Source organism: Lycium ferocissimum, chromosome 12, assembly GCF_029784015.1.
Source record: "Lycium ferocissimum isolate CSIRO_LF1 chromosome 12, AGI_CSIRO_Lferr_CH_V1, whole genome shotgun sequence".
NCBI classification, from domain to species: domain Eukaryota; kingdom Viridiplantae; phylum Streptophyta; class Magnoliopsida; order Solanales; family Solanaceae; genus Lycium; species Lycium ferocissimum.
This window is the reverse complement of record NC_081353.1, coordinates 63,920,218-63,942,126: the sequence shown is the minus strand read 5'-3', so window position 1 is coordinate 63,942,126 and position 21,909 is coordinate 63,920,218. Positions and strand designations below refer to the sequence as shown.

The following is a 21,909-nucleotide window of genomic DNA, read 5'->3' as shown; positions in this document are numbered from 1 at the left end:
TATGGGGAATGGGGAAGGGCAACTGTGTCCACCTGATTCAGCTGGCTTATCATCCGGACGCGGATATGGGAGAGCCGTAAGCGGCGTCCGTCGTTTGTGTGATATATATATATAATATGATATACTTGGGACACCGTTGGGGAGGGGGGGGAGAGCCGATGAATTCGAGCGTCGTAAATGCGAGTAAAAAGTCTTGTTTTCCGAATGTTATCTGTTTTATATGTACAAGAATAAGAAACACCGAAGGTGCTTTGTATGACTTGTTGGGATACTGTGGGGATGGGGGGAGGGAGAGCCGAGGTATTCGGCGTCCGTACGTATGATTAAAGGATACTGTTTAACTGAAATGTTCTCGTTTACGCATATGTGAATAAGGAATGCCGTTCTTTTCCGAAAAAGTCTAAGCATACCCGGCAATTGCCAAGAAGGCATCCATATGTACGGGTTACTTCTATCCCATGACTAGTCCTAAATTTCTGAGATGTTATTATTCATACGCTATATCTCTTTACTATGCTACTATTCATGCCTTACATACTCAGTACATTACTCGTACTGACCCCCTTTCTTCGGTCGCGTTTATGCCGCGCGGCACCCGGACGGATTGAAGTTAGTATAGAAGATGTTCCGGCGAAAAGTTGGCACTCCCATTTGGCCCGGAGTGTAGCCGAGTCGAGTACACGTGCTAGGATTCGGATTACGGTTAGAGACTTTGCGTACGCAGTCGTGGGTTTTGGGAGACAATGGTGTTATGATATGAGTTTGTACAGCTACATATTTTACTCGATTTAAAAGCAACGAAAGGGGCCTATTATGTATGAGTAATTTTATTAAGTATGTTTGCTATAAAGGTTCAGAGAAAAAAATTTCAGCACGTAGTAAGAGTCAGCGGGTTCGCTCGGCTCCGGTTACGGGGTCGGGTGCCCATCACACCCTGATCAAGATTGGGGTGTGACACAAATATAGTAACCCAACTAGGTTGGGGTTGAATCCCACAGGGAATAAAGTGTGAAATAAATACTAGTTATATATGTTACTAATCTCTAAAGACTTTAATTCTATTCCGACTAGTGTAGAAAAAGGGTTTTGGTTTGTATTCGCTATTTTGAAGTGTTTGGAATTTGTTTGGATTAAAAGAACCAAAGTTGTGTCCCCGCTATGATTAGATGTTATGCTATGGGTATCAATATGATATATTTCTAATGGGTCGTGGTTTTGCATGCACTTAATCTCTAATGCACTTTCTAATATTTTTCAATAGTTAGAAAGTATTTCTTTTCATGATTTTCCCAAATATAGAAAAGTTGCAAGTACAACCGTGTTACACCCCGTATCTTCGAAGAGCACTTATCAAATTTGAAAGATAAGTACGTTGAGTTAGGGTTAAGTAAGACCACTTTGGAATAAAAGGAGCAAACATTATTAAGTATATTTAATGAGTGAAGGATGTATATAAGGTATACCGGAAGGTTTTATAAGGAAATGAGTGGAAGAAATGAAGTAGTACAACTTTGGAGAAAGAATGGGTAATGTTTTGTGTGAAAATTCTGGTCCAACTTGGGGGACGAATATCTCTTAGCATATGAAGTGTTTTGAAGTGAAAAAAAAGCCTAAAATGAAGTTTGTCGAGTCTAGTTCTCAACGCAACAGACCATTCATTGATAGGACATCAGAGTAGAGAATTATGGACGTTACAAGTTCGGCTGACAAAGCAGAAACGCGTGCTACAAGATGCTCTGACGGAATCGACTTGCTACGAAGAATTGCTACGGACCCGACCCGAATTTGACCCTATATAAAGGGTAAAAAACCCCTTTTTTCACCAGATTTGCCCAGAAAATTATAGAAATTTTGAAGAGGGAGTGAGGGAATAAAAAAGTAAGCAATTTTCAAGTGACGGAGTATTAATCGAAGCTCGGATAAACGCATAGATGTGATTCTAGTATGGTTTTGCGGTGGATTCAAGGTGGATATTGAAGATATTGCTGTCTTAACAAGAAAAAAAGGTATGAATCTTTCTCTTTTGGTATTATTTAAGGCTTATTTACGGAGATAAAGTCGCTAAATAATTGTGTAGTAAGTTGGTTAGTTATGGAAGTTGGAGAACAGCATGTGGGGTATTTTATGGTACATATTGGTGTTAGAAATGATGTTATTGATGTTGGTATTGTTGTTGTTGTTGTTGTTGTTGTTATTGTTGGTTGCTGAATTGTGATTTCGAGCTAGGCATATAAATAGGGGATGTGCTGCCCGAATTTCGGCAGATTTTAAACGGAATTAATTTGAAGGCTTAAGATGAGTATATGACATTGAGCCTAATAATAGTATGAATGGTTTATATGTAGATTTACGAGCTTGGAAGGATAAACGTTGAACGACTAAGGCAACCGAAAGGTATGTTAAGGCTCGTCCCTTTCTTTCAAAGGCATGATTCCTATGTTATGATTTCATAAATGTTTCCATATCTTCCTTGTTATCAAAATTTAAAAGTCTATGATTCCAAGGCATGATTCCTTTCCTGATAAACCGTAAATGTTTTCCAAAATGTCCGTATTTTTCCAAAACAAAGGTTTATGATTTTGTAATTAAGCTTTTATGACTACAACGAAGGACATGTTTTTATCATCATGACAATGATGCCAAAGATGAGAATATTTTCTATGATAACTATGATGAGAACGATTTCATGTTTAAAGGTTCCAAGTTATGATTTCAATGACGATATGAGATTATTGAGCTATCTTTTGACTTCCTTAATTTTATTCATTGTTGTTAGTCTCACCTTATAATAATTGTTCCTTCATGGTGAGATAAAGCGATAATGACTATTCCATAATATAATCGGAGGTTACCGACCTTACGTCACTCCGATAGAGACATAACTTTCCTTAGGTTCTCATGCATGTCGCTTATATATATATATATATATATATATATATATATATATATATATATATATATATATATATATATATATATATATATGGGAAAAAAAAAAGAGGCGCTATAGACGCATGGCCACCTGATCAGTTGGTATAATATGACATGATATCATCCCGGACGCGGGACATATGTGGTTAAATGGATCGGAGCCGACGCCTTGGAAACATGATATGTTCTATTTTATGTATACATGAACAAGAAATATTTTTCAAAGAAAGCTAAGCATGCATGGCATCCGCCCTAAGAGGCACTCATTTGTACAGGTTACTCATTTATCTTACGATATGCTCTATATTTCCATTCTGTTATTATTCATACTTTACATCCCTTACTATGTTATTATTCATACCTTACATACTCGGTACATTGCTCGTACTGATGTCCCTTCTTGTGGACGCTGCGTTCATGCCCGCAGGATCAGATAGCCAGCCCGACGATTCATAACGCAGGACCTCCCTCGGCGGCGGTCGGTCGCTCCATTGATCCGGAGGTACGGCCCTTTTGGTATGCTGATTACGTTATGTACATATATGGGTACGACGGGGCCTTGTCTGTCCTTTCTACGGTTGTACTCCATAGAGGTCCGTAGACGGTGATATGTAGTCGTGATGTTATGCGGCCTCGTCGGCGTTTATTTTGTTGTACAAAGATATATGTGTCGGTCAATCGGCTCGCGCGCCGTTACTCTCAGTGCTTATGTTTATATATATGTGTTGGCCGTGAGTTCCCGGTGCGATGTCTCTTATGTTGATTGTTCGGGAAATAGTACAACTCGATTCTGATTGTGTATGGGCCCGGATAGTCGGTGAGCGATGCAAAAATGCAAGCATAGGAGTGCTTGGCCAGTAGTGGTCGGGCACTTGTTACGGCCCATCAGTTTGGGTCGTGACAAACTGATTAAATATGCCAAGTATAACTCATCCTATCCCTAAGTGAGTTCATTAAACGAGGTTTAGCGCCCCGAGTCCTTGTTATATTATTTCAACTCAAACCCTAGTTCATCTTTCCAAACAAAACTAGGGTTTGTGCATAAGTAAGTGTTTGCAACCACTAACTAACAATGAATATGAGAAATAATAAAACACATCACAACCATTATATATATATACACAATGTTCGACACCCATTACATAACACCCATCATCTGGGTCCACAACTTTGATTAAAGAAACTACTCACATGTATTGGTCACAAAAGTAGTAAGCACTAATAGAGACATAAAGCTTACAAAGTGGAATAAAGATGGTGGGAATGAAATCTTTTTGTCTTCAATAAGCTCCAAAAGTGGTGTATTCAATGCTCACCCACCAATGGAAAAAGTGTTAAATGTTGGAGAAAAATCTGATGTGTACAAAAATCTAAAATGTTCTTTAAATAGGCTCCAAAAACGCACATCAACAATTGGCAAAACTGCCCCTGGTAGCATGATAGATGGACCGTCGATCAGTTCGACGATCCGTCAATGCCTTCATCTTTTACTTCTTCAGTTTTATGGTCCATCCGACGATACCGGTTCGACCCTCCGTTGATTCTTCCGTCTTTCTCTCTTCTGGTGGACAGATCTGTTTGATGATACAAATGATGAAACGTCGATTAGGTCGGCGCTTCGTCGATGGCTCCGTCCTTTGTCCTCTTCAACTTAAGGCCATCACTGGAAAATTGAACTTATCGACGCATCAGTCCTTTGATCAACGGACCGTCGAATCTTCCTTTCTGGGCAATTTTTCCTTTTTTATTTGTTTTTGCTTTTGGGCCATCGTCTTCCTAAAACACAACAAAAACACATTAAAATGACCCAGAATTACTTGAAAACAACCAAAGTTCATAGTAAAAAGGTGCTAAATGTGCCATAAATCTGCGGCACATCAGTGGGTAAATGGACTTTGCGGGTCCCCCACGGATTATGGCTTTGAGGCATTTCCCTTAGCATGTGTGTACGTGATTGGAGAGGAGGCCTGGAGGGGCATTGCATAGCACTGCATTTAATTTCATTGCATTCCGTTTGTATTGTATTTCATACCATTGCATAGTACATTACCTCATCGAGTTCTTGGTTCGTGATTTACTTGAGTTGTGGCCAGTTTGTTAGGTGCTTTCTTAGAAACTTGATGGATTTGTGGATTAGAAACTTTCACCTAGGCTTATGTTATATCTCGCATTTTGTACGTCGGAATATTTTTAAGTTGGTTGCGAAGAGTTATGGACAAGGCTATCTTTCGACTTTGTTGAAAGGCATAAGTCGCTTATGATTTCATTGGATGGAGATATTAAGGAAAATTTGGGGTAAGAGTGAAATTATGGAAACTAATATTTCATGAAACATGGGGCCAAAAGTGAAGTTTTGGAAACTTGAAATTCAAAAAAAAAAAAAAAAAGAAAGGAGAGGGCACGTGGCCGGCCACATGGATGTGGGCCATGGCCACATGGAATTTTAATACTTGCAATTAAAAGGATGACTAAGGGATCATTTCATCATATGATCACCCTTAGAAATTTCAATAACCATGGAGAAAGAAAAGGGAGCAACCATTCGGCCATAGCTGGCCGAAAATGGTCCATGAGTGATGATCAAGAAAAAAAATATTTTCTTCTAGTTTTCATACCAATTGGAAGGTCCTCGTCAACGTGGAGTAGTCGTTGGAACAAGAAAACCGCTCGTTGTCGCAATTCACCAACCTTGGCCGTGTGAAGAACATGAATGGAGAAGGTAAGATTTAATCTTCCTTACATGTTTTATGGATGATTTGTGCATGTTGTGATATGTAGAAATGAATGAGATGCATGGAAGTATGATGTTGAAGTTGTAGCCGTGTATGTGTTGTGGCCGTGTGTGTGTGTTGTTGTGTAGGAGTGATGAACTAATTGTGTTTAGCATGTTTGGGTGTTGTTGTAATGTGTAGAAATGGATGAAAATCATGGAATGTGTGTGTTGTGGTGTTGGCCGAAAAATGGGCTGTTTTGGATGTTAGGGAATGAACTAATTTTACGTGGTATTTTAGTTGTCGTCGATGTGAATTCTATGATGTAAAATGAAGTGTTAATGATTCAAGTTAAGGTTATAATTGTGTGGCTAAATTGGAAGATAATGTGATCTTGATATGGTTTCTTGAATTTATGAGAATGAAGCTGTAAACGCATGTATTGTTGACATAATTTATGAATGTGGAAGAAAGAAAGGTGTTGGTAATGTTCTTGTTGAATTGGAATAGTTTCGGGTGGAGTAGTACATTGTTTGAAGTATTTTGAATATTTTGCAGATTGTTTAAAGTGCTCTTGAATCTTGTGTGAATGGTTTGGATTGGTATTTGAATATGCGATCGTTGATATTAGTTCGAATATATGAAGTTGAATTGAATATAAATGAATGTCGTCGAATTATATAGAGAGGAGTTATTAATGTTAAGATGCGTTTGGAATTTCTTATTGATGTTGCTAGTGTGTTGTTGGTATGGTTGTTGATGAATTTGGCGAGTCGAATTCTCGGGGTTGATGAATTTATAGGGGAAATGTTTTAAATTTCTGTAGAAAAGTAATGGCTTGGAATTGGATTCTTCGATGTTTATGACTAATATTTGATATCCATTGACGTTGTGTAGACCCTGGAGAGTCGAGACTTGAGTTGGATTAGCTTAGGAAGCGATCGAGGTATGTAAGCTTAACCCTTCTTTCTTTGGCATGTCTTAGTGAAAAAGTAAGTTATGACACGTACCCCGAGGTAATTCTACTTTTGCGATCCGAGCATGTTTATGATCCATATTTGTTTCTTGATATTCATATTCTTAATGTAGTCAAATTATGGTCTTTATGTTTTTCGCATGAATGGATTTCAAAGATTGCATAAAAGTTTGTTTTCAAAAAAAGAGTTTGCTTCCTACACGATTCCGAAACTACGAATGTCCGTAACTTTCGCCGAAAGGCTCGGATCGCTTCGATATGTTCGCATGAGGTTCCATGATAGGTAAGACCCGTAACTTTTACGAGCGGGCTCGGATTGACTTGATATGCGCTTGCGATCCCTTAAATGTATTTTAATGCAGTTTTAATGACGAAATATTTAGAACGGATTTGATACGATCTCTTTTTTTGAAAAGAACCTAACATGATTATTGTTTTAGCTCGAGCGTCGACTACTTGCTTATCCATTGAGTCTGTGTCACGACCCAACTCCGTAGGCCGCGACTCGTGCCCTAGTTGGGCACTCATACGTACCTTACCCTAAATTAGCAAAATATTAGAGACAAACAGAAATAATAATTTAACAAGGACAAGTGGGCATGCCGCACGAAGGCCGATAAGGCCGTCACAAAACATAGATAAACTCTAAACGTACGCAAATCTCACGAAACACATAGAACCCACACCACATGTCTACAGACCTCTACAGAACAAAGCAAAATCGTATGACGGGACGGGGCCCTGTCGTACCCCAGAATGAATACGTACATATGAAATAAAAGTCTATACCAAATCATGGGCTCCGAACAAAGGAGCACTTCAAACAAAACGTATAACCTAGGCGAACGGATCGACAAATCAAACGTACGTACTGCGTGGCACGAAACGCGGCCCCCGAAGAAAGGGGGCCGGTACGGAAAAATGTCGAATATGTAAAAGCGAGAGAATGTAATAAATAAAATTAAAATCGAACGGAATGTGCGGAAAGCAATCGAGATGCATAAGTAATCAAAAATGCGTATCGAAATCATAAGTAATGCATGCAAAAAACATATATGCTAAAGCCGCCCGCTATGGGACTCGGTGAACGTAACATAAGCGCCCCCGACTCGCGCGCCAAAACACATCATACTTCGTAGTAGGGAATATCTCCGAAACAAATCATAACATACCAAATGGCCATATCGAACATAATCGGCGGATGTCGGCATAAGCGTACATGGCACATCATACTCCACAACCCATGCACGTATATACCGCCCCCTCACACCGGGCGCGGCGAACAATGCGAGACATACGCTTGAGAACATATCCCGGCCGGCTCGGTGTGGGAAATATTGAGGCATCCACGAGTGGAGTAGTGAGAAACTAATGCAATAAAAATAACATATATATTTCCGGAGACTCGACGAGGCATAGCGAATGACAAATCAAAGTGATGAAATCGGACGGAAGCATAGTACGTACCTTTCGGACATCATAGTAGGTTATGTCGGGACGAACGTTCGGATTCGTGATACGAGATCGAACACATCATAGGACTTAACGGAATATTTAAAACGATTTTTAAGTAATAAATAGAGGAGTAGTTAAAACGTTTCCTTTAAAAAGTTTGCTCGAAGACAAGTCATAAACACGAAGGGTAAAATCGAAATAGTGGGCCCACCTCGGTCAATTGAGGTGGCGGACGCGAATTACATATGTTCAACTTCATAATATCATTTACGGGGGTTTTAAGGTATTCGGGTTTTATTTACCAAGGTTGGGGAAATTTAGGTCACTTCCTAGTCATTTCCAAACTAACTAATTCAATTCTACTTGCAAGAAAAGGACAAATTTTGAATGCGGATTCCGAAGAGTGGAGTTGTCCCCGAGGTCCGAATTCAAACCTAGTACATCTAGGGCGTGCCAAAGAAAGAATAGGAGTAGCTTTACATACCTTTCTCTCTTGTTAAGCTCGTCGAAACTCCGATCCCGTTTCGCCAAAAATGCGAATGGTCATATTGACCGTTACTATTCATGAGACTCACAATTTCCAATCTTAGCCAATATTGTTCTAAAAAATTGGGCAGCACCTCCCCTATACATATAGCACCCCCGAGTTTCAACTCGGCTCAAAATAGTCAACAACAACCCAACAACAACACCAAGAACATCAACAATCACTACAAACCATAACATAACATAACTAGTTTACTTTCCGACATAATGCGATAGTTTCCATTCCGATCCCACAAATTCAAATCAATATCGATATGTCCATATACACATATCAATTTGAGATCATTCAAACACAAGCCAAGAATATTTCAAACCTTACCTCCGATATTCGACAATTCCATATTCTATCCAAAATTCTTATTTATGCAACAAAATCATCTCAACACATCCTCTACTCATCAATTCATCACCAATAACCATAATCTATACTTGAACAACTTCATTATCTTAATATCATAAAATCACATTAATGCGACATAATTCTCTACATTCCATTTTCATACCAACCCAACCCATATACGCTTTGTTTACATTGTAATGATCACAACAACACAACTAACACATTAAACAAACTTAATTCATTTTCATTCCAACTTCAATATACCACACGGCCACACACCCTACCTTTCCATATTCCATCAAATTCATCCATCTTCCATTTCCAATATAAATTCCATCATAACCACAACTAAAATACAACATAAAATTCAATTCATCTCAACCATACAACATAGCTTCATACACGGCCATGCATCCATATCTAAATACCATGCAAGCTTCCATATTTCTATGCATTCAACTCATTTACATATACTACTACACAAACAAACCTTCATAACATACTTAGAAAGAATGAATTCTTACCTTCCTTCTCAAGTTTCTTCATTCCACTAACTTGTCCAAACGACGAAACCAATGGATTATCTTCCGAAATAATTGCACCACGTTGTAGAGGACCTTAAATTGGTAAGAAAACCACAAGAAACTAATTTTGGAATCAAGATTTTGAGGGGTGAAATTTCACCCATGGCGGTACCGAATGCCCTTCTTTTTTTCTCTTGTTTTTTCTTGTTTTTCTCCTTCTTTCTCATGTCTTGAAATTTCTAGAAAATTATTGAACCTTGCCCCTTATTTATCTTAGGTGGTCACATGACCATGCACATGGCTTGGATTTAATTTTGTCCAAGCCATGGCCGGCCACCCTCTTGGGTTGGGCTTGGCTCCAAATTTTTTTTTCCATTTTCCAAGTCCAAAACCTTAGCCCACATTTTGGTAATTCATGAAACCATTTTTCAAAATTCCAATTTTGCCCTTAGTCTTTTCCAATATTTCCACGTCACTAGTCTCCAAAACATCACATGCACACTAAGTAGAATCCCATTGGAACCTCAATTCCTACCATTCCGACTTATTCCCGAGTTTTCCGAATACGCTCAAAATGCGAGGTATAACAGTCTGTTATGATGATTTATGTGCATATGGTTTCTCACTACTCTGCTCGTGCGAAGCTTAATATGTCTTTCACTGAGACCCGAGCCAGGACACGCATTCGTGCAACTCCCTTGCTTTATTCACCGAGTCCCTCACTAGAGGGTCGGGACACGCTATATATATATATATATATATATATATATATATATATGATGTGATGATGTGGGGTTGGCGGCGGGATGGCATACCGAGTCCCTTGCTAGCGGGGGGACACGCTATTCACCGAGTTCCTCACTGTAGGGCGGGACACGCTATATATATATATATACATATGTACATGCACGCATACATGATGATGACATGATTTTATTTACCGAGTCCCTCGTTAGAGGGCCGGACACGCTATATGTACATCTTTATGATGATTTGATACACCGAGTCCCTCGTTGTAGGGGCGGGACACGCTATATGTATACATGATGATTACATGATTTTGATATGCATGATAAATCTTTTCGAGGGCAAGTTTTATGATTTTCGTACTCTTTACTTCGTATGATCCCGCTTACCGTATTTCATGCTTTACATACTCGGTACATATTCCGCATCCGACCCCTTTCTTCGGGGGTTGCGTTCCATGCCGCGCAGGTACACCCAGATGAGTGGAAGATATTAGCAGAAGATGTTCCAGCGGGATTGGCGAGCTCCATTTTCTCCGGAGTGCTGCCGAGTTAGAGCTTTATGATATGGTTTCATGTTCCATGTTAGAGACTTTGCAGACAGTGTCGTGGGTATAAGATGTCGATTATGGAAGCGGCTATGTACGCCGATGTGTTGTTACGCGTTGTATTATAAGTCTATATGTTTCTATATGTTACAGACTTTCTTTGATAAGAGAAAGGTAAAAAGCATATTATTCTTCGAAAAAAATTTCCGTTATGTATTTGTGTTATGATTTGAGAGCCAGCGTGATTATGAGTATTATGTGAGTCAGCGGGTTCGCTCGGCCCTAAATAAGGGTCGGGTGCCCATCACGCCCTAACGGAAATTAGGGTGTGACAGCTTATGACTTGATACTAGGGTGAGCCACTTGTCAAGATTTACAGCCCGGAAGCTCCTCTTATTATATTTGTCTACTTCTTACTCTAGAGACAGTATTTCATTTCAGTATTTGACACTTGTACTTCCTTATTTAGACCATGTATTTTCGATACTTAGAAGCTCTTGTGCGAGTTAAGACCAGGTTTTGGGATTATAATCATTAAAGTACTCCCACACTTGTTTTAAATATATAAAGTAGAACTGTTTAGTACAAATTACTGTTTTACTTCCGCATGTTGATTTTAAATGATGTGTTTTAAGGAAAGAGTTTGCCCACCAGGGAATAGTGTGAGTGCCCTCATGACTTACGAAATGGGTCGTGACAATAGCTCTATGTGAAAATAAAAAAGAATACTTTCAATCATGCTGGAATTCAGGGTTAGAAGTTTCATCACAGCGCCAAAATATTCTCCACCGTATGTTTGAAGTTTCAATAAGTTCCAATACCATGCAAGTATAGAAGCAAGACCAAACACTTATAGAAGCAAGCCTAAGAATTTTTCAGGGACATTTCAATGGCTGAACAATGAACAGGTAAAGCGCCTAAATCACTTATCCTTTTGAAGTAATCTGCAAGAGCTATTATAGACACCAAGATAAGGTAAACAGGCGAATTATAACACAACAAAAACAAAACGGAAGAGCAAATATTTAATTTTTCAGCCAAAGAAGTTCAAATCTATAGGACAAAAACCTCGCAGATAGAAGGCCGAAGATAATTTAACAGTTCAATCACATGATATATACATTTGCAATTTACAGATGATCTTTAAAGCTTTCAAGATGTGAATCAATGACATCCACATCAATGCATGAGATCCCTAAGTTCCATATTGGCTACCCTTGGAAATATGATACATCTATTGGTAGTAGTTGATCTACACCCAATGAATCCGATATCAAGAGTTTATTGTCTACCAGCAACTACAATACAGCCTGGGCTTAAACTTTATATAAAAATTCTACAATCGAGGTTCTTCACCTCCATCCTTTCTTCAAAATATTCTCAGCTCCCATCTGTAAAGGTATCACTGCCATCTCCAACTTTGGAGAGAGAGAAAGGAGCAATGGCAACATTGAATGTCCATGAGCCTACTCTGTCAATATGCTTCATCTCGAAGTCACCCTCCTGTATAGTAATAAACCATCAAAGGCACGATGCATTTTAGAAATGGCAGGAAAAAATGAATAAAGGAAGGGTACCCAAGAAGGTAAGCAATTCCAGGAACAGTACGATTGATGACTTTAATTGCAAATCAGGGTCAAAAAGAAGACACAAAGAGACCTTGCAAATTTTGTCCCCCTCAGAGCCCAACAGCACATACAGTTTTTATTTACCAGAAACTGAAGAAGGATCTAATAGTAATACCCTACAAAATATTAGGAGTATCACTCCAATAGAAGGTATCAACGGACAAAATTGACTAGATTCTGCTATTTTTTAACTACTTGGCTCCTCAGAAAACCATTCTCTTTAACATCTGTTGTTCCAAACTGAATCCTGATAACCAGAAAATTGAAATCCTTTTATCTTCCCAGTTCCAAACATTGCTCTTCAATCTAAATAAGTGTATCAATTCAAATTTAATTCAGAAAAAGAATTACGCAGAAATATGACAATTAGTGCAGGTAAGCTATGTGAAGCTAATATGACAATCAGCACTTCGGGAAGAAAGCAATTTTAAGCATGCAGCAGTTAGCAAATGTTATACAGACGTATTAGTAGGCCCTGAGTTTATAAGATAGAATTTCTAAATTCCACATTCTTGTTTTCTCTCTGTTAACTTCATCCTCTAGAATTGATGGGAAGGAGCAGAAGAATGTGTGTGTGTGTGTGTGTGTGTGTGTGCATCGGTGATGTGTGCGTGTGTGTGCGCGTCGGTGTGTAGGATAAGCAAATCATGATTTTCGTCTTCCTTGTGATGGACCTATAAGAGGGGCTACATCTCAAGTATCAGCTTTGGTCATGTCTTCACTGTTCTGGATTTACAATGCAACTACGATAGTAAATTTCCATTTCAGCTGGACTACATTCAGATGTTTGAGGCAGAGTAAGTGATCAAAGAGTAGTAACTAATATCAGGGGAGAAAACTTTGCACAGAGTTCTATTACTATTAATGGGTACTTTCAAGTGTGTGTGTGTGTGTGTGTGTGTATAGGTAAAGCGTGCATAAGTGATAACCTGAGTTCAACTGAAATGGTCCCCATTTGTTCCATTTGTATTATTACAGAGAAAACTCTGTCTATCCTTCATTACTTTATTTTCCTGGAATGTTAGGGGGGCAAATGCCCTCTAAGAAAATTGGAGCCCAGGGTCATTTACAGTCGGAGTGCAAGTTCAGTGTCGCATCACAAGGGGCTGATGGGGAAGTGAGAATTGATAACACAAGTCATCCCCAAGAGAGGAACCTTCAAGTATCTTGGGTCTATAATCCAAGGAAATGGGGAGATCGACGAGGATGTCGCACATCGTATTGGAACGGAGTGCATGAAATGGAGGCTCGCACCCATTGTCCTATGTGATAAGAATGTGTTACCAAGACTTAAAGGTAAGTTCTATAGAGTGGTTGTCAGACCAACTATATCGTACGGGGTGGAGTGTCGGGCAGTCAAGAACTTGCATGTTCAGAAGATGAAGGTAGTAGAAATGAGGATGCTTAGATGGATATGCAAGCTTACTAGAAGAGACAAGATTAGGAATGAAGATATACGGACTAGGTGGGAGTAGCCGTTGTGGTGGACAAGATGGGGGAAGTGAGGCTGAGATGGTTCGAGCATGTGAAAAGGAGGAGCACAGATGCCCCAGTGAGGAGGTGTGAGAGGTTGGCGGTGAAAGGTTTGAGGAGAGGTCGAGGTAGACCGAGGAAGAATTGGAGAGAGGTGATTAGACAGGACATGACACATCTTCAGCTCACTGAAAACATGATCCTAGATAGGAGTATGGAGATCGAGGATTAGGATAGACGGTTAGTAGGTAGTAGAGTGTTTTCTCTCTCCACAGTGGTAAAGCAGGGTTTTAGCCTAGAGCATCTATCTATTCCCTTACCAGTATTATTACTACTATGCTAGCATATCTTATGTTTCGATTTTATTACTACTGTTGATTCTTTTACCTTGGTTATCTTTAATATTTGTACTGTCAGTACTTTTCTTTCTTCAATATTTTCATCATAGCTTTTACCCTTGCATTTCTGAGGGTCTATCGGAAACAAGCTCTCTACCCCACAAAGGTAGGGGTAAGGTTTGCGTACACCCACCCTCCCCAGACCCCACTTGTGGAAATATATTGGTATGTTGTTGTTCTTATTGGTCAGATACAGTCGCCAACACAATGATCTTTGTAAGTGGGTGCAGTCACATATTGACCTCAACATTAAAATGCCTAGCAAAATGAAAATGAGGGCAGAAGTAGCATTTCATGAAGGAAGGAACAGCAAAACAAATTAGTTTCTTACCATTCTTCCACTCGGAGTTCCTAATGGGCATGCAGATGAGTATTCAAAACCAGTGTTGGGAAGTATCACCGGTTGTTCACCAATAACACCAATTCCCCTATCAGAATGAACGATAACAATGTTTAGCCCAAATAAAAAGAAACGAATCAAATGACCACCATAGGGAACGATGACAACATCAATTTACAAAAGCAAAGATATGCATAAGTTTAACATAAACAATATTGTCTCCCACAACTGTGACAACACAGCAAAGTTAGCAACTCACCAGACATTTTCTGTTTTTCCATTAGCATCAGTTATGATCCAGTGCCTTCTAAGAAGTTGAACAGGACGATCAGAGTTGTTGCTAATTCTTATTCTATAAGCAAAAAAATAAAGGCCTTTTGAAGGATGACTTCGACCTTCTATGTACACACTTCTAACCTGAACCCTGATTCCCTAGACAAAACAATGTTGAGCAGATATATCAGACTTTGCAGAACTGCTCAGCTTCAATAAACTTATGTAAAGTCCCTTTATGAGCTGTTCAGGCGTCAATAAACTTATGTAAAGTCCCTTTATGAGCTGTTCAGGCTTCAAAAACTTATAGCGATGTCTGATTATGAGCTGATCATAAATATCTAACCATCAATCAATCATATAAAAGAATTGACAGGAGTCAGGCCGGCCCTTATTTAGATCCTAATACCCTATACAGTGTTTATGCAGATAAGTTTAATGTGAAAAAGACTTAATATTTCTTAATTAAGACTCAGTAATAGGAAGGTCTTAAATGACGTCTGAATTTCTTTTGTTTTGTTCTGTAGGGGAAAAGGGGTCCAGAAACTGTTAAGATGTGTAAAAGAACAGCTCATGTGCATGAATTTGGAAAATAAACAACAGCACTTTTTTTTTTAACGAGCACATTTATGAAAAATCCAAAATTTTCATTGCTTCTTTCCCACATTTTTGTCCTTAAAGTATATAAAGCCACTTATGTCAAAACTCATTATTCAAAAGAACTTCATTAGCAGCAATTCGAAACATTTTGGTAAAGTATCAATCTTGGTAATCCAGCTAGTAAAAGAAAGTGAAATAGAAGCATGACAATTCCTGAATAAAAATTGGATGTTTCATACCAGTGTTGTTGCGTCGCTAGAACATTTCAAGAGAGAATTCGGAGCAATATCCTTTAACTCATCACGGTACCTCGCTGCATCCTGGAAAGACAGAGAAAGAGAGGGCAAGAAAGGGTGAAACTCAGGTGATGAGTGACTTCAAATAATCAATGGATAGCTGATGTAGCAAACCAGAGAGATGAGGAAGTTTATACAATTCTAAATCAGCAGATCTAATTCTTGGAGTTTCAAAAGAAAGAATTGCTAGGTTTCAGGATACTATAATGTGTTATGATGCATCTTCAATAATGGCACATACATAAATAGATGAAGAAAATAAAATATACATTTGACATATAAAGTCAAAGTTGTGCCATGATATTGGCATAACATAGCTCTAGTGTACAACAAAATCAGATTGCGCTTTTGATACCTTATAAGTCGTGTGTTTTCTGTTGTCCATTTTGAACTTGCACAAACTGTCTAACTCCTAAAAAACATGTAAAAATGGGACCTCATCTTACTGGTGTCACTTCTTATGACAGAGCTGGTACATGACCCATTATCAGCCTTTTTACGGATGAAAACAAATTTTCATTTATAATTTAATTTTGGAGGGTGTAAAAACAATCAATTGCCTTCAAATTTTACCCCTTACCTTCAGTATGCATACAAATCTAAGAATTTACTTGAAAAATTTCTTTTGTTTTTACAATCCCATTTATGCATGTTACTTTAAACTTAGGGTATTATATGCACTATTCAAAATATAAATCAGCTCTAATAATTAGATATCAAGAATGTACTTTACTCTTCACAAAATCCAAGATATATAAGAAAATTCAGTTGGTGAGTATGTGCGGAACTGCAATTTTTCAGACATGGGTCAAATTTTGTTAATTTCATAAGGTAGACTTTGACAAATTAGCTTCATATATCTCAACTCGTAATTCGATTGTTAGACGATTTTGTCTAAGCATATTGTTTGGGAGAAAGGAACAGGTACCTCAAACCTCTCTTCTGCAATAGCCTCTTTCACCAATCTCCTAAGCCGCAAAACAGGCTCTTCGTCCTCAAATATTTTCAAAGAATCACGAAGTCTCGCTGCCTCTTTGTAGTCCTACATATAACCCAACTCAGCATGTGAACAAAACAGCATTCATTTGCAACTACCAACAAAGCAGATAAAAGCTTTAAATTCCTCTTGAATTTCTAAGGCTTTCCCCAAGATACTAGAAATCCAATTTTTACAGCAATACAATCACATTTAAGGTAGCAATCACAAAACTAACACAGTAGAATTCCACATCCCCAAAAAGGCGCAAACAAAGAACATCCACCATTTAAGCCAATGATGCGGAATACCTATCGACCTACAAGTTGTCTACCCTAATTAGTGTGAATTTGCAACAATCTACATTTTGAAGATTTTTCAACTTATACATAGTAATTGTGCGAAGTCAAAGACTTACTCACCCCCGATGTTTGCACAAAATCAAGTTAATTAATCGATAAAATGAGATGATAATACATATTTCATCCTCTCCACTTTATACTAAACTAGTATTATTTGGGGAATCAAACTATTTTTCAAAATCACATTTTTTCTAACATGTTGAATAGTTCTAATAATAAGAAGTAGCAATTTATGGGACGTTTTATCTAGTTTCTAATCATGTTAAGAAGATTAAGAAATTGATGTCCAGCAGGATAGGTATCACTGACATAGGCAACTCGGAAGCCTTCATTCTTTTTATTAGAAGGAAGATAGGCATGACAAGTATATATTGGTTTTGCGCAAATGAGTAGTTATGCCCAAAACACATATTTGGCTGTATGTATGTATACAAATAAAGGTGTTATGACCTCAGATTTAGCGGCGACTTCCATTTGCTGTTTCAAAAGAGCATACGTCTGGCTGCGAGAGAGGGACGAACTCTGACTTTGACTCGATAACATAGAACTCTGGCTCTCAGAATTACCACTATTCATCTCAGGCAAAGATCCCACTATTCTAATCATCTTAGCATTTCCCCTAAACTTAATCTCTTCCCGTCGACTCCCCCATGACAATTTCGTTCCCCCTACAAAATTATAACTCACTGATTGCATTTCTTCCTTCCTTCCTTACTTCCTAAAAAAATGTTGATACAAGAACAAATATCCAGCTAAAATGTGTATTCTACTTTATGTTTATCCAGTATCTGTGTTCCCAATTAAATTACGGGATGCATGTCGTTGTCAATGTGAGGGTAGCTCGGAATTTATGGGTTGGCCTTCAATTGGACAAATAATGCCCTTTTCCCCTTTCATTCACGATAAGTGGATTAAGAGGACTTCTGCGATTTATGGTAAGTCGTTGTACACGTGTGTGTCTTCCAGTTTCTTGATTCGTTCAAATTTATACGACACTCTTTTCTTTTTAATCAATCTAAAAAAGAACACCTTTGTATGAAATAATTTGTAGCTATACATTTCTTAATGCTTTATTTTAGACCGCAAATTTCAAAAAAATTTATTTATTTCTTAAACTATATGCCCAATCAAATATTCTCATGTGAAATGAGTCGGAGGAAATAATTATTTTATTACTCTTTATGTGGATATTTGATTGATCACAAAATTTAAGAAACTTTTGACATGTAAGCACAATATATGTCACGTACCCAAATTATCTTTTTAAATAAGCGGAAAAGGGCCAAATATACCCCTGTACTATCGAAAAAGGGCCAAATATACCCCCTCGTTATACTTGGGTTCAAATATACGTCTGTCGTTATGATAACAACACGGATAGCGAAAGACTTTAGAATTAGAAATTAGAAATTAGAATTTAAAAAGAGGGAGGATTGATTCTTGATAGAGAAGAAGAACAGAAGTTTAAGATTTGATACTTCAAACCTTGTTTAATAGTAAAAGAAGCAGTGAATCAAGTAAGAAGAAAAAGAAAAGGAGGGAGGAAACTCAAACGAAGAATCTTAACAAGTTACGGTTCAAATTAAAACAAAAAGGGCGAACCCTAAAGAGAACCTCAAAGGTCTCCACAAGGCTAATAATATTAATATTCATCAAACTTAGTTATAATGAAGAAGAAAACACCCCTCTATATAGGAGTCTAGAAAGGGTGGTCATCCCCTTGAAATTAACAATGGAGTAGTCAAACTAAATTTAAATAAGATGCAATTTCCTAGGTGCATAGAAGACTACTAATTCTTTGTTTAAGGTGCGTTAAGACACTTGCACCAACTTTGTTCGATAAAGCATTAAATGATCTTAGAAACAGAGTATGTAAGGCTTGAACTTGTTTTAACTTTGGACAGATTTTGGGCCACAATCCAACTCATCTTGGTCTTCAAATTGGGCCTCCAAATAGTAGTATGACTTTCCCAAAAGAACTACTTTGGGCTGGAGCTATTCTTCCGGTACAAGACATGTTTTCATTGTGAATTGAAGCCCATTAAAGCATCTTGATATTCCTTAGTTTTCAATGGAATTAAGCTTTCTTGGGTGCTATCATTCTCCCCCTCTTAAAGAAGATTCGTCTCGATTCTTGGTGGTGACCTTATTTGCTCCTTAATGCAGTTGAGCCTCCATGGTTTCTATCATTCTTCCCTTCTTAAAGATGATTCATCCTTGAATCTTGATATTGACTTGCAACCAACATGATAATCACAATAAGTAAAAAAACACAACAACCACTTGGTAAGAATAATACAAGGTAGTGACCATGCAACCACTTAACCCACTTGGTTTTTTTATGCATAAACACTCCTTTAAAATATCCAAGTATAACATCAGCTAACAGAAAAATGTAATCACCAACACAAGCACAAAAAACACAATTCATAAGCTCTTGAAACTGTAGAGGGTCGTTACCACAAAAACATACCATATTTTCTCTTGCTAAATAACTTAACCTCACCATTAGATATACCATAATTGTTATATCCAGGACATATTGGTGATTCCTGTACATAAATCAATATGATTTTAAGGAGTCGCCACCTAATTGATTTTAAGGTGAATTAGGGCACCTAATTATTAACTTAAGGTAAAACTAACCTCCGTTAATAGATGCAGCAACCGGTGTGATTCTAGGTAAGGGTTCTATATTATCCTAAAGGGAAGGGGTTAGGCATCCTTTAGGATCCGTTAACTTACGGTTGTCAGACCAAACTTAGGTTAATTAATTAAGACTAAACGTAATGTTTAAATTTTAAAATGATTTACAAATATTGCTAAAGTTTTAAAGAAAAATAATGTTAGTTATAATAAGATTTATAGAAAGTAGAAGATCTTTAAAGTCTATTTTAGAATAAGACTTATAAAGTTTTTTTAAGGTTTTGAAGGAAGAGTGTAACAATGCTATTTAAATAAGACTTGTAGAAAATATGATAATTTGGCCGTAAATAATAACTTTGAGAAGAGATTTAGCAATTTTGAACTTTGAATAAATTATGTTATATGAATGTAGCAATATAGAAAAATCTAGACTTATAAATAGAATTCAAAAGGAAATGAGTTTTCTTTCTCCTTTTTATTATTCCTTATTAATAATGCTTAGCTAAAAATATGCATGATTGATTCAAACTTGAAAAGTTACCTATAAAATATACTTAAGTTTATACTTGCATATTAGTGACGTTTTGAAACGTTTATGATGAAAATATGATTCCTTTTATTTGAAACATATAGTCATGCCATTTTGCAAATCAATTATTCCAAATAAAATAAATATTAGAATAATTATAAATAGCTTAATATGAAAAGAGAATAAAACTTATGGAATTAATTTAATTTCCTTAAATTAATCACCATCGTTATAACTAATTCCTATGCTAATTCCACTAAGTTCATCTAAGCTAAAATAAAACAACATAAAATGTTAGTCATAAAAAATACACAAAATAAAATAAAAAGAGAGGAGAGAGAGAAATGAATGGATCGAGCCCATTTTAAAGCCCCATCTGTGATCTGTTCACATTATTGGGCTTAGGCCCAATGAATTTATATTTTTGCTTGTTGTGGGCTTGGCCCGAAACTTTGTTTTCCAATTGAGCAAGATTGTGTTGGGCTTTTAGCCCAACATCCGAATGCGGAGAAGAACGAGTCCTCGGACTCGTATGCGATAATCATGCATAAAATAAAAAGAAGAGAATTAGTATCTAATCAATGAATAAGGTTAAACATGTAAAAACATGAATTCAAACAAATCGGTAGATTATATATACATATGTGTATTTAAGTATACTTCATGAATACTTTGACCATCAAATAACACATATAAAAAAAAAATCGACTTCCCGGCTTATAAATTCATAAGCTTTGAACTAACATCGAATTCAACGTACAATTCTTAGATTCCAACGAGAAACTTAGCCAAACAAAGAGGGAACATACTTAATTTGTAAAAGCCCCATATGGCATATCTTTTCTATGCACTTTTAAGAAATCATTTAGCAACACTTGATGAAATCTCAATTCTTGGAGGATGAACTCAACAATGAAGGCAAAACGAGTCTTAAAACTAAAGCAATATCAAGTGTAAGGGTCTCCTTTCGTCCGAAATAAACTTAAAGTGTTCTTCACTAGTCTAAAAAAATAAAGAATCGAGGTTAAGCAATTTAAAAGTTATACATGCTTCGTATTAATGGCACTTTAGGTAAGATGAGAACCAAAAAATTCAACACTTGATCACCTAAATGCTTTAGAAAAGATCTTTATATTCAAGGCTAATTATTTGAAAAGAAAAGATTGAAATTTTAAGAAATGACTACTTTGAATCTAGGCCTTTTGACTCTTTGGGCAAAACTTTTTACTTCAGATCGGATCCTTTTAAGCACTCGAGGCATGTCAAGAAAGTTTAAAGTTAGCATATTTGATAGTTCTAGGGAGAAGGTATTCTCTAAACAAAAATAAGGAAGATGAATGGCCATTTCAACTATCAACTTCACAAATCACTACTACAAAGACTCACTTCACACTTCATCAACTCAAGAAGAAACACTCTCAGTTACAACACATTTTTATCTCATGCAGGTTTAAAGAGAAACATATTAAAAAGGAATGGTTTCCCAAGCTACAGTATGAGTGACTAGTTTTGTTGAAATATTAATATGAACATGCTTTTTACCCATAGCATGAATTCCTTCAATCCAAACATAATACAAACTAATCTTGTATTAAGGCAAACAATCAACAA

General features: G+C 37.2%; 1 protein-coding gene across 1 annotated transcript; it reads right to left on the bottom strand.

The window, feature by feature from the left end:
* Positions 1-11,849: 11,849 nt before the first annotated feature.
* On the bottom strand, positions 11,850-18,032 carry LOC132040114 (uncharacterized). Its single transcript, XM_059430731.1, has 6 exons — positions 17,574-18,032; positions 16,714-16,827; positions 15,729-15,809; positions 14,876-15,048; positions 14,608-14,704; positions 11,850-12,280 (listed from the first exon to the last, which is right to left on the bottom strand). The coding sequence occupies exons 1-6, from the start codon at positions 17,817-17,819 to the stop codon at positions 12,158-12,160; spliced, it is 834 nt and encodes a 277-aa protein (XP_059286714.1). The 5' UTR covers positions 17,820-18,032; the 3' UTR covers positions 11,850-12,157.
* Positions 18,033-21,909: the final 3,877 nt, after the last annotated feature.